The 13,121-nt window shown below is 42.8% G+C and overlaps 1 protein-coding gene across 1 annotated transcript; it reads left to right on the forward strand.

Moving 5' to 3' along the window:
- The first annotated feature begins 7,867 nt into the window (after window positions 1–7,867).
- Window positions 7,868–11,875, forward strand: PKIA (cAMP-dependent protein kinase inhibitor alpha). Its single transcript, XM_054385531.1, has 2 exons — window positions 7,868–8,033; window positions 11,749–11,875. The coding sequence occupies exons 1-2, from the start codon at window positions 7,883–7,885 to the stop codon at window positions 11,826–11,828; spliced, it is 231 nt and encodes a 76-aa protein (XP_054241506.1). The 5' UTR covers window positions 7,868–7,882; the 3' UTR covers window positions 11,829–11,875.
- Window positions 11,876–13,121: the final 1,246 nt, after the last annotated feature.

The raw sequence follows: 13,121 nt of genomic DNA on the forward strand, positions 1-13,121 counted from the left end.
AATGATGGAAGCATTGCCTGGAAACAAAGGATGCATTGTAACTGCATTAGATCTTGGTTCAGCAGTAAGTGATGGAAATACTCTGCTACAAGGATGGAAAATTAAAATATTTAAGATGGAATCCTCCAGGAGGAGGAAATAGCTACCTGTTTTTTTAGTGAGTAGGCTCCACAATGTTAAAAGCAGTCTTTTTAGTGACTAGCAATTACAGAGATGCTGTACAAAAAGTTAATTAAAAAGTACTGTTGAACACCTGAGCAGGTTATCCGTTTGAAGCCATTATCCCTCACCCTGTCACTCCATGCCTTTGTCAAAAGTCCCTCTCTGGTTCTCCTGTAGCCCCCTTCACATACTAAAAGGCTGCTGTATAGTCTCACCCCAGGTGTCTGTTCTCCAGGTTAAACAATCCCAACTTTTTCAGCCTGTCTTCACAGGAGAGGAGCATTGGATCATCTTTGTGGCACTCCTCTGGATCTGCTCTAACAGTTTCATGTCCTTTTGGTGTTGGGGTCTCCAGAGCTGGACACAGGACTCCAGGTGAGGTCTCTGAGCAGAGCAGAGGGGGGGAATTTCCTTCCTCCCATGCTGGCCATGCTGCTTGTGATGCAGCCCAGGACATGGTTTGCTTTCTGAGCTGGGAGTGCACACTGCTGGCTCATGATGAGCTTCTCATCAACCAGCAGCCCGAGTCCCTTTCCTCAGGGCTGCCTTTTATCCATTCTCTGCCCAGCTTGTATTTGTGCTCATGATTGCTCCAACCCATGTGCAAGCACCTTGCCCTTGGCTTTGTTGAACTCCAGGAAGTTGGCATTGGCCTGTCTGGCACCTCTCCAGCCTGTCCAGGTCCTTCTGAATGGATCCCTTCCCTCCAGTGAGTTGACTGCACCACACAGCTCAGTGTCTTTGGCAGACTTTCTGAGGCAGCTCAGTCCCACTGTCTGTGTTGACAACAAAGATGTTAAGCAGCTCTGGTGCCAGGACCAACCCCTGAGAAACACCACTAGGAATTAGCAATTGCAGCAGCTAGAAGAAACTCCTTAGGGTTGCTTAACCATTCAGATCTATAGTTCAGCTGAGTATTTGAGCTCTTACAACTGAATGAAGCCTTGCACCATGGAGCTATTACTTAAACACAGCAGGTTCCCATTTAACTGCAAAAGTGCACAATGAAGTACTTTGTGCTGTCTGTGTTTCTTTGATTTTTTTAAAAATTCTTATGAGAGTGAGTATGCTTTTTTTCTTTTTTTACTAGTAAAGTAATATGTAGTAAAATGTCTATCTGCAGGGAAAAATACATTGAAGGGAAGAGGTGGATGTGGGAGATATATGCTGAATTAAATAATTCAATGGACTGAAATCCTTTTAGGTCATCTAGAGTAGGATTAATGCCTTACCATGGATGTATGATAAAGATCACAGGATGTCAGGGGTTGGAAGGGACCCAAAGAGATCATTGAGTCCAGCCTCCCTGCCAGATCTCTGCTCACCTTCTAGGATGAGGGTAATGACTTCAAATTGGAAGAAGCCAGATTTGCATTAGGAAGAAATTCTTCCCCATGAGGGTGATGAGGCACTGGAACAGGTTGCCCAAGCTCCAAGTATTCCAAGATAGGTTGGATGGGGTCTTGAAACAACCTGGTCTAGTAGGAGGGGTCCATGGCAGGGAGGTAGGAACCAGATGATCTTTAAGGTCCCTTCCAACCCAATCCATTCAATGATTCTATGATTGCAGAGGTGGGAATCTAGGTATAGATTGCTGTGGAAGAGAGCTATCTCCTCAGGGCAAAGAGCCCTGTCTCTAAGCTAAGGCTAGATTTGGATCCAGGATTTATTTTAAAAGCATAATTATACACCTTCTCTCAAAGAGACATGCTATTGAATGACAAGTTCTCTTTTCTTGTTACGTTCCCTTGTGAAAGCTGAATATAGATAATTATATTTAAATAACCAGCTGATCGTGATGGAACATTTAGCAGCCAAAGCCTGGGAGAATTTTATTTAAAAATCCCTTCTCCAATGCCATCAGGAAGATTATGTGGAGAAAGAGGGGGAGTAAACATTGAAGGATCATACCTCTCAGTCTTACACTGCAGGTTTGCCAAGGAAATGGCAGCTCTCCGGTGCTAGCCAGCAACGTATGCCAAATCCCACAGGCAAGCCATGTGGCAAGTGACCATTCTTACTCTGTTTTCCTTTTAAAATCATAATAAACACCAATTAGTGACAGTACTTTAAATGTGCTTGGGATTCTCATAGGTAGCTTGTCCCTTTAAAGAGACTAAATTCAACCACAGTAGGTACTTGTAGCCCATAAACTGTACCAGCAGTGGGTGTTTAATTCGTGCTGGTGTGTCACAGAATTTCTGTACTTCCACTTCCAAGCTCTTGAGAGCAACAGCACTGTGTAAGACCCAGGTTCACTGAACAACTATGGAATGCAGGCAGCTTGGGACGACTTTGTTTGGAAAGCCATCACTGACTTCAGAGGGTTTTGAAGTGGTCTTTCAATAAAACTGAAGTAGGTAGAAGAAGGAAAAGAGTTGGAGAAATTTGACAGCTGCCTTCAAAAACTTGTGGGGTAAGATTTGTTATATAGAGCAAGGAAATGCAAAATTTAACACAGAAATTGGATTGTGGAGCTCAAGGAGTATTTTGGGAACTTTCTGAAAACACCAATACTGATTCTTTCTGTACCTGTTCCATTATAGAAATAGTTGTTTTGGTTGGAAAAGATCTTTAAGATCAAGTCCAACCATTCTATAACTCGTCCAATGATGGTGCTGAACTATGTCCCTCATCACCAAATCTCTGCCTCTTTTAAACACCCACAGGAATGGGGATTCAGCTACCTCAGTCTTTAACACAGGAATATATGTTAATGCAATTAGTTAGGAAATTTAAATTACATCTCACAAAATTATCAGCAAATTCCATTCCTTCCACAGAGGCTGAAGGGGGGGAAAAAGAGGGGGGTTTTGGAGTGAATGATAATTCCTTAATGACTGGTTCAGTGAATAAGCACAGACTGCTGGGCACTGAGCCATTCACTGGAAGGGGAGCTCTTGGGTGATGTCAGTGGAGTTCCATATTTATGCAGTAATGTCTCAAGATAATGCCAATACCACACAGAATGGTGGCTGATATTTAGGAGAAGATGTAGACAGGAAAACTTGGAAGTGTTAACGAATTTATGTTTGGTAACATTCTTTTTCTTTCTTTTTTTTTTTTTTTATCAGAATGTTGTCAGTAATGCCATATTGAGCCTATAGAAAAGGAACATTTAAAATAAAGTTCTCTACAAGCACACTTCCCTGTGGGTTTGTAGCTTGTTGCATAAGTTAAATAACCTTGAGATTTCCACTGGTCCTGCCCATGTTTTGTGGAATGTTTCAAGAACAACACACTCTTGCAGAAGAGTATTCTGTGGGCTGCAGTTTCTGCAGTCCAGGGAATTGCTCATGGAGTACAGCACTGTTCATTGATTACTTTCAGAGTTTGCTTTTTATTCTCTCCAGGCCAGTTGCAATAGCTGGCATGGACAAAAATAACTCATGTAAGTGTCACTTAAAATCTGTTACCTTCTGATCTTGCTGGATGAAGCTCTTCAGTGAGCAGGTCACGTATCTGAAAACATGTGCTGTTTTCCTGCCTTATCACAACTGTCCTCACTGTTTCCCTCCAGCTTTCCTTCATTACTACATGGTTGATATATTTGGCAGTGTGATGGCTGCACTGTGGGCAGAGAACAAATGGTAGTTTTCTTATTTGCTTCAGTATTCTTGCAGGGCTTCAAGAAGAGGGCATTTGACAGGCAGAAATGCACACGCTGTCATGCTCATGAGGCACTGCACTCTTTCATGTGTCAGGCAGGCTTTCAGTCAATGCCAGCCAACTTTCCACTCCCTGAGCATTTGTTGTTAAGTTTTGTGGGTTGGTTTTGGGGTGTTTTCTTTGGTGGTTTTGTTTATTGGATTAATTTTTGGTTTTAAGCAGTTTCTGTTTCACAGTGGTTGTTCACAGGAATAAATTTATCCTGTCAGCCATTCAGTATTTGGCATGGGACACCTAAGCTTGATAGCAATGAACTTCTTTTTAAGTCAGTCAGTCTTGGCAATGATACTTGATGTAGTTATATTTAGATGAAAAAAATGGTGTAGAACCCTTTCCTCAATTTCTCAAACACATCATATGTATAGCCTCAAACAGCTGACTGAAGTTGGGGAGGACTAGAAGAAAGGTGAAGCATGGAGAGGATTTGTGAAGTTATTTGGAGTTGAGGGTGGGGAAGGGTTTGCTGTTGTCTTTTCTGCATCTGTTTTTAAAATAAGTATTTATGAAAAGTGAGAGTTGCTTATTCCAAGGGAGAAAGCTAAACCCTTTGCTGCTGTTAGTGTTTGTGATGGACTTCTTCAATGTCCAGCAACTGCCATAGAAACTGGTTAGAAGTTGTACACTGTGCAAATACAGAGTTTCAGCTACTTTAATCATGACAGCCAAAGCTTCTCATTGTGTGCAGCTGTGCAGTGTTCCCTTACAGAACCACAGAAGCACTGAAGACTGAAAACAACCTTTAAGATCACAAAGTCCAACTGCTAATCCAGTACTTCCAGGTCACCACTGAACCATGACCCTCAGCACCACACCTCTGTGGCTTTGCAATCTCTCCAGAGATGGGATTCATCCACCTCCATGGGGAGCCTCTTCCAGGGCTTGATAACCCTTTCAGTGAAGAAATTTCTCATATTGTCCAACTTAAACCTTCCCTACTGCAACTTGAGGCCATTCCTCTTGTCTTGTGACTTGTTACTAGGGAGAAGAATCCCAGCCCTACCTTGCTACAGCCTCCTTTTAGGGAGTTGGAGGGAGTGAGAAGGTCTCCCCTCAGCCTCCATTTCTCCAGATTAAACAACAAGCAGCAGTTCCCTCAGCTGCTCCTCACCAGACCTGTTCTCCAGACCCTTCATCAGCTTCATTGCCCTTCTCTGGATCTACTTCAGCACCTCAAGGTCTTTCTTATAGTGAGGGCCCCAAAACTGAACCCAGTTCTCAAGGTGTGGCCTCACCAGAGCTGAATACAGGGGAACAAACACTTCCCTATTCCTGCTGATTACACTGTTGGTGATCCAGGCCAGGATGCTGTTGGCCTTCTTGGACACCTGGGCACACACTGGCTCATCCTCAGCCAGCTGTTGGTCTAGGTCTTGCTCTGCTGGGCAATTTTCAGCCACTCTGCCCCAAGCCTGGAGCACTCATGACCCAAGTGTCCTATCTCTGCAGTGTGCAAAGCTATAGAAATACTGCTTAGAAATGAAGGAAGGATAAAATTGTGGGGGTGCAGGTTTTGTGTGGTGGTTCCCTTGTGCTGCTTCTTTTTTTTTTTTTTTTTTTGGAGTACTGCTTTAGGAGAAAGCTTTTCCATTTCCCTTACTACCTCCAGACTTAAAATGTGAGGGAAGCTCCATTTGAAGTGTGGTAGGCTCACTTTTTGCAGGAAACTGTAGATGAGTACAAATGAAAGTAGTGTGATCAGCAAGATAAAGTACCTCTCCCTTCCCCTTATTTCGTTGTAATTCCATAAATTAATAAAATAAGATTAAAATCTTAACAGGTTATCTCTGGAGCAGATAGAGCAGATACAAACCCTCCTCTTACTGAGGTTCAAACAGAAGTTTCTTCATGTGTTTGTGTGGTAGTTTTAGGCTGGACCTTTAAAATTTTCCACAGATCTTGAACAGAAAGTGGTAGAGTGTAAATAAATCACTATTGGGTGTAAAAAAGGAAAATTATGATAGTTCTAAACAATCCCATTGGAGAGAGATCTACCATAAGAATTGGTTGGGTAAACAATCTTTCTCTTTTGGCTTCTTTGCTCTGGGAGATACTAACTTTGTGCTGGCTTCTGCTTGACCTTGGCTGCATGGTTTCAGCTAAATTCTAACAACTCTCTGCTCTTTCACTTGTCCCTTTGTGTCCAGGAGGGGTAAGGAAGGGGGCAGGGAGTGGGAAACTATTAGCAGTTCCCCTGGTTTTTGGCCAGGGGGGTTCTTTTGCTGTTTGTAAATTTTAAATCCCTGCAGATATTGTAAATATTGTATAATTTGTACCTATTCATTGCATTTCATTGTAGATTGTAGTTTTGCTTGTACATACAGCTTTCATTTGCTTCCAACTGGGCTGGTCTGGCAAATTTAATGTTTGGGGGGAATTTTCAACCCACCACAGTTTGTCAGATCTTACATTAATGCACATCCAACTATTCCATAAAAAAACATGAGAAATAATTATTTTCTAATGAAAATAAGTTCTGGATGTGTATCTAGGTTTCAGAGGTCTGCTTGCTAACCTCTGCATTATCATTTAGTAATTCTCTTTGATCTGTTAGTAAGTCTCACAGGATCACAGATCACAGGATGTCAGGGGTTGGAAGGGACCCAAAGAGATCATCGACCCAAAGAGTCCAACCCCCCTGCCCGAGCAGGACCATAGAATCTAGCTCACGTCACACAGGAATGCATCCAGACAGGCCTTGAAAGTCTCCAGAGAAGGAGACTCCACAACCTCTCTGGGCAGCCTGCTCCAGTGCTCTGTGACCCTTACAGTAAAGAAGTTCCCCCTTGTGTTGAGGTGGGACCTCCTGTGATGCAGCTTACATCCATTGCTCCTTATCCTATCACAGACAGCAACAGAGCAGAGCCTGTCCCCTCCCTCCTGACCCCCAGCCCTCAGATATTTATAAACATTTATAACATCCCTTCTAAGTCTTCTCTTTTCCAGACTCATTTCAGTGCCTTTATGGGAATGCAATTACTTTACTGCAACTACTACACCAAAATTACACAACCACAGAAAAGTAGGGGTCAGAAGGGACCTCTGGAGATCATCTGGCACAACCCCAAATAAATCAGTTGAGTGTGAAGGGTTCTCTATACAATGCAAAAACTAACCCCACTAATAGAAAGGAAACTTCCCAGACCGTAGCTGTGCCTGAGCAGTGTTCTGCAGGCAGAACCATTATCAATTTGTACTTTCTCACTCCTTACACTCCGCTTTTTGTGCAGAAAAGAACTTTGTTCCACCCCCTACCTACCTCCTACTTCCCAGCTAATATTAAAAGCAGAGACAGCTCTGTAAAGAAATTATGTTGCTGAGGTCATTGCTTTTATAAAGTACTCGCTAGCACTTTGTGAAGTATGCAAAATGAAGTCGTTTAAAATACTTTTGGACACAGATTGCATACAATCCACTCACCTTTTTTGCTTTCTAATCTATTTCTTCTCTAATTTCTCCAGATTTTGAGCCTGAGGCATCATAGAAGTATAAAATTGTTTTGGTTGCAAAAGACCTTTAAGATCAAGTCCAACCATTATCTAGCTCTACCAAGGCTGGTGCTTTGAAACACCTCCCTGGGGAGACTGTTTCATTGGTTGAGAACCCTTTCAATGAAGAAGTTTCTTCTAATATCCAGCCTAAACCTCCCAAGGTACAACTTGAGGCTGTTTCCTCTCATCACATGTTGCTAGGGAGAAGAGACCAAGCCTCACTTCACTACAACCTCCTTTCAGGGAATTGTCAAGAGCAAAAAGATCTCACACAGCCTCCTTTTCTCCAGACTAAACAGCCCCAGTTTCCTCAGCTGCTCCTCCCCAGACCCTCTTCTCCAGACCCTTCAGCATCTTCGTTGTCCTTCTCTAGTCCAGCTCCAGCTCCTCGATGTCTTTTTGCTTGTCTGCTTTTGCTGCCTACTGCTTACCCAATCTACTCCACAATGAGAACCCTCTAGTTCCATTCCTATTCCATAACATCACAAGTTTTCCCAGTGGTCTGAGCATTGTTCTTTTCTTTTTGTCCCATCCAGGTACTGCTATGTGGATATTTGTTAGCAATGACTGATGTGGAATCTACATATGCAGACTTCATTGCCTCTGGAAGAACGGGTAGAAGAAATGCTTTACATGACATACTTGTGTCCTCTCCTGGTGGGAATTCTAGTGAACTAGCCTTAAAGTTATCAGAGCTTGACATAAACAAAGCAGGTGAGTCACATTTTGATCTTTTGTTGTATTTATTTAAAACGAAAAGAGGAGGAGTAGTAGTGCACTAAACATGGTTTATGTGCAGGCATTGTTCCCTTGTCCCTGAGCAACAAAAAAGTTTTTATGCTGATCAGCAGGGGTTGTCTGCAATAGGAAGCCCAGATTTCATAACTAGGAAGGGTGGGTATTTGGAAATAAAACATATTAATGAAAAATGAAAAGTCATTCTGCAGGAAATGCCTAGTGGCTGGGTCCATTTCAGGTTAAACGTATGTAAAATTAGGTACAAGGAAGAAAAGGAACTCTTTATTGAGACCCAGCTCTTCATAGTATCCTTTAATGGAAGCTGTCTGGTTTGAAGCCTGCAGGAGAAGCCATGTGTCTGCTTGAAAGGTCATTGTGGAGCTCAATTTTGTTTTCAGCTGCCAGAGGGCAGAGCAATAGCAATGCATTGTTGTTTGTTTTACTTGGATCTTTTTATCTGGGTAAATTGTCTCCTTCCCCTTTCTGGTGATGCTTTGTCTTTTAAGGTGATTAGCATTAACACAATCCCACATCTTACTTTACTTTTAATCTTACCAAAATCTTTAGCTGGTTGTGCACCTTCACTTGAGAGGAAGGAGGGACAGTGTAAGTTAAAGGGCTTACTTTAAATATAATAGGGCTGGGCCATTATTTTCATGTTACGTGGGCAGGAGTTAATAAATGGACCTTACAGATCTTTGAAAGCTCTTTACAAATCTTAAGAAAGAGGTCTTACACTTGTTTTAGTAATAGCAGGCGAAAACAAACCCAGCCAAGAACAAACTGTCAATAAACAGCTGCCCTGTTTGTGCATGTGTTTTGCTGAGACAGCAGCAAGAGTTCTGAAAGCAGCCTCGTCGCTGGGCAATCAGATGTGGGCAGCCTGACATTTGGGTGGTTGGAGTGCTACTTGGAGGGAGAAATTCTTTTTCTTGGCTTTCAGGCTAATGTAGCTTCTAAGCCATTCATTCTGGAGCTACCAATTTGAGGCCTATAGCTCCTAGAGACAGAGACTGGGAACTACTGGGGAGAGTCCAATGGAGGGTCACAAGGATATTGGAGGGACTGGGGGAGAGGCAGAAAGACCTGGGGCTGTTTAGCCTGGAGAAGAGCAGACTGGGAGGGCATCTTCTCAATGCTCAGCAATAGCTGAAGGGCAGGGAGCAAGAGGATGGGGTCAGACTCTTTTTAGTGGTGACCAGTGACAGGACAAGGGGCAAAGGGCACAAAATGGAACCCAGGAGGTTTTGCTTAAACATAGGGAAAAACTTTCCCATGAAGGTGCTGGCGCCCTGGAGCAGGCTGCCCAGAGAGGTTGTGGAGTCTCCTCCTCTGGAGACTTTCCAAACCTGCCTGGCCATGTTCCTGTGCAACCTGATCTAGGTGACCCTGCTTTAGCAGGGGGGTTGGACTAGATAATCTCTAGAGGTCCCTTCTGACCCCACCATTCTATGATTGTAGCTGGGCAGGGCCTTTAAATTTTTTCCTGTTTAAAAAGAAAAGAAAGCCTTTATTAGTACGTGTGTAGGTGTGTCTATTTATTTTAATGTGATGATACATGTAAAATGTTGGAAAAATATCAAGTAGGTGGCATTTGAAATGCATACCAACCTTCCTTCTCACTTAAATTTTTTCCAGTCCCAAATTTACAAGTTTTAAAGTTGATTTTTGGTCTTGTCCATTTAGAAAACATAAACAATCCCTGTTTTTAAGTTAAGCTGTTGGAGTGATTGCAAGGCAGAGCTGCCTTCCTTAGCCAGCTATAGGAAGAATTTGGCTTTATACCTGTGATGTATGTTGGGATGTGCTTTGCATGTGCAGTCAGCTCTGTAGTGACAAGAATGGTTTCAATAACTGTTAGCCTCATTTTTAATATATGATTTAGGAGTCTATTCAGTGTTTCTTGGAGCCTTCTTTTGCAGTTTGGGTACCTTAATCTTTGCAAAAAATTGTAGAGACTTATAAAATTACCTTAGATAGCAGGTACACAAAAGTGCCTGCACACTTCTGCAGGAGGTTTTGCATTTGGAATTAGATACAATGATAACATACTTACATTTTATATTATTAGTACACCTAGGTGATGGATAAAAGCCTCCAAACCAAAAATGCTAGAATATGGATTGTACTGTCATTCCTTTGAGTATTAGTTTGTTATCCCAAACTAAAGAGAGGCTATAAAACACTTTGCATCCCAAATTCCAGCTCAGAGTTGTTTCCATTTAGCCAATATCTGGGGCTAAACAGCAGTTGCTCTATCACCCAGTGACCCTTCCCCAGCAGAGAAGGGGAATCAGGAAAAGGAGAGAAGACCCACAAATTGAAATGAAAATGGATTTCATGAAATAGCCAAACTGATTTCAGCATCAATACAAAGCATATAAAGTTATACTCAGCCCAGCAAAGGTCCAGCAGTCCCACAAACAGAAAAGCAGCCATCTAGAGCAGGAAAAGGAGCAGGGTCAGGAGGAGCTCAAGCAGGAAGCCTTAGCAGAAGGTTCCCTTTTCCTCAGCAAACTTCCTCCTGAGAAGGGACAACACAACAAACAGCTTTAACAAACTACTGCTTTTATTGACATTGCATCTCACAGATTCACAGTTTGGATTGAGTTGAAGGGACTCTCAAAGATCATGTTGTCCAAACTCCCTTGCAGCAAGTAGGGACACTCCCAGCTAGATCAGGCTGCCCAGGGCTACATCAAGTCTGATTTTTAATTGTCTTCAGGGATGGGGCCTCAACCACATCCTTGGGCAACCTGTTTCAATATTTTACCACTCTCATTGTAAAGAACTTCCTCCTGATGTCCAACCTGCATCTACCCTGCTCCAGTTTCAAACCATCGCCTCTTGTCCCATCACCACAGGTCCTCTGTACAGTCCTTCCCCAGCCTTCCTGTAGGTCCCCTTCAGATACTGAAATATATCTATAAGGTCTTCCGGGAGCCTTCTCTTCTCCAGGTGGAACAGCCCCAATTCTTTCAGCTTATCTTCACAGGAGAGGTGTTCCAGCCCTCTGATCATCTTTGTGGCCCCCCCTTGGACCCACTCCATCAAGTCCATGTCCATCCTGTGCTGAGGGCACCAGAGCTGGACTGAGTACTCCAGGTGAGGTCTCACCAGAGCAAAGTGGCAGAATCACCTATCTGAAGCTGCTGGCCACACTTCTTTTGATGCAGCCCAGGATGCCATTGGCCTTCTGGCCTGCAAGGGTGTATTGTTGCCTCATGTCCAGCTTTTTGTCCACCAGTACCTCCAAGTCCTTTTCTGCAGGGCTGCTCTCAATTTCATCATCCTCCAGTCTGTATTGATCTCTTTATAGTAAATCCTGTTCAGACTTGGTTTAATGAGGCTTTTTTCTCTTATTGTCACAGTATCATAGTGAATCAATTCCTATGAATAAATTTCATAGTGAAAATACCCTACTATTTTTATTAAATTCCTTAAATTTCTAGCTGCTTTAGGTCTGAAAATAAACTCATAGTGAGGATTGCAGCCAGGGATTCCATTTGGAAGGTGCCTCTTGAGATACAAATATGATTGTCTTAGTAATAAAAGGTTTTATATTTAGTGCACGGTTTCAGTTTTGATTTCTTTTTACTTTGTTTCTGAGACTGGTGTGTGAACAGGTTGGGTTCTGGGAGAAAGACCTTTTTTTAAGGTGTGTCATTTGTCCTTTTCTTCTGTGTTGTAGAAGGAGAAGGAGATGCCCAACGAAATCCAAGTGAGCAAACAGGGGAGGCCCAAGGGGAGGCAGCAAAGCAAGAAAGCTGACATCCAACTTTGACCGACTGGAGCAGCTGCTGGATGTTTTCAGACTACAAGAGCATGCTGGAACAAATTTGTTTCCATGAGCAAGCTGGTGGAAAAGCAAGTGCATGTGTCTTCACTGCTGGAACCCACTCAACACAACACTAAAAATGGGGGTACAAGCTGTGGCAGAAGACAGAATTTTCTCTACCTCTGTCATTAGCAATGGTTGAAGGTGTTATTGATTTCTTGGGATAGTGTCACCTGATGGATCCCTTCGTAATGACTACTTGATGGGAACACTTTCTAAGAAGTAGAGCAGGTAAATCTTGTAGCAAATGGCCTTTGTAACGTCAGAGGATCTAATTGTGTATCTTAAGCAGAGGCTTGCATGATCCTCAGAGGCTTAAAATTCTCTGGCCAAAGTGTTCACCCCTTAAAGGACTGTAAGGAAAGCACCATTTTTAGAACTCTCTGTCTGTTTTACAGCCCTGTTCTTTACAATGGGTTTTGTATCGTACGACTTAGATGCTCCACACTGCCCCTTCTCTACTGCTTGTGAAGGATATTTCTGTTACTGTGAATTTTTCTACCACGCGTTTCGAAAGGGCTGGGGTTTTGGTTCGGGTTTTGGTTCGGTTTTGGTTGGTTGTTTGTTTTTTTTTTTTGAGCATAATGTGGTGACGTGCACATGATAGATTTACAACGTCAACTGCTAAATTTGACTCTGCCTAACCTCTAAATGACTTGGCAGCACTCATCATTTGGTACTAGGTGAGCCTCCAAACCCAGTTGTTAATGTGAATTCTTCAGCGTGTTTTGTGTCCTTGGTACGGTTTTGCCACTTGCCTGTAGTGAGTTGCATATCAGAGACTCAAATTGAATCTTTTATGTTCTTATTCCCCATTGTTTCTAGTTTTGCTCCCGATTTCTTAAGCTTTCTCTGAGGTATTTTTTAAAAAAATGTTAGTCCAAGTATTTTATTGTTAGCAGTAGTTTCAAGAGTACATTTATAGCCTTGTTTGGGTGAAAATTCAAACAAATTCCGTGGTGCTAGAGGTTTTCCTGGTTGGCGTTGTTCGAGATGGGCCTTGTTTACACATGGGGAAAAGAACTGGCACAGGTTATTGCCAATTACATGTTCTGGTAGGACTTTTTCTTTGCAGGAGAGTCCCACTAGTGGATCAGCCAGGGGGGCTATGTTTTCTATTCCTTGCCTTTGCCTCAGTGGATCAGGCTGTTGAGTTTGCACAGCTAGTAGCCTGTTACTGATGCATCTGATTCATCTGAGTGCTCAAAGCTGCTACAGCAGCCTGT

The sequence above is a fragment of the Indicator indicator genome, chromosome 12, assembly GCF_027791375.1.
Source record: "Indicator indicator isolate 239-I01 chromosome 12, UM_Iind_1.1, whole genome shotgun sequence".
Classification (NCBI taxonomy): domain Eukaryota; kingdom Metazoa; phylum Chordata; class Aves; order Piciformes; family Indicatoridae; genus Indicator; species Indicator indicator.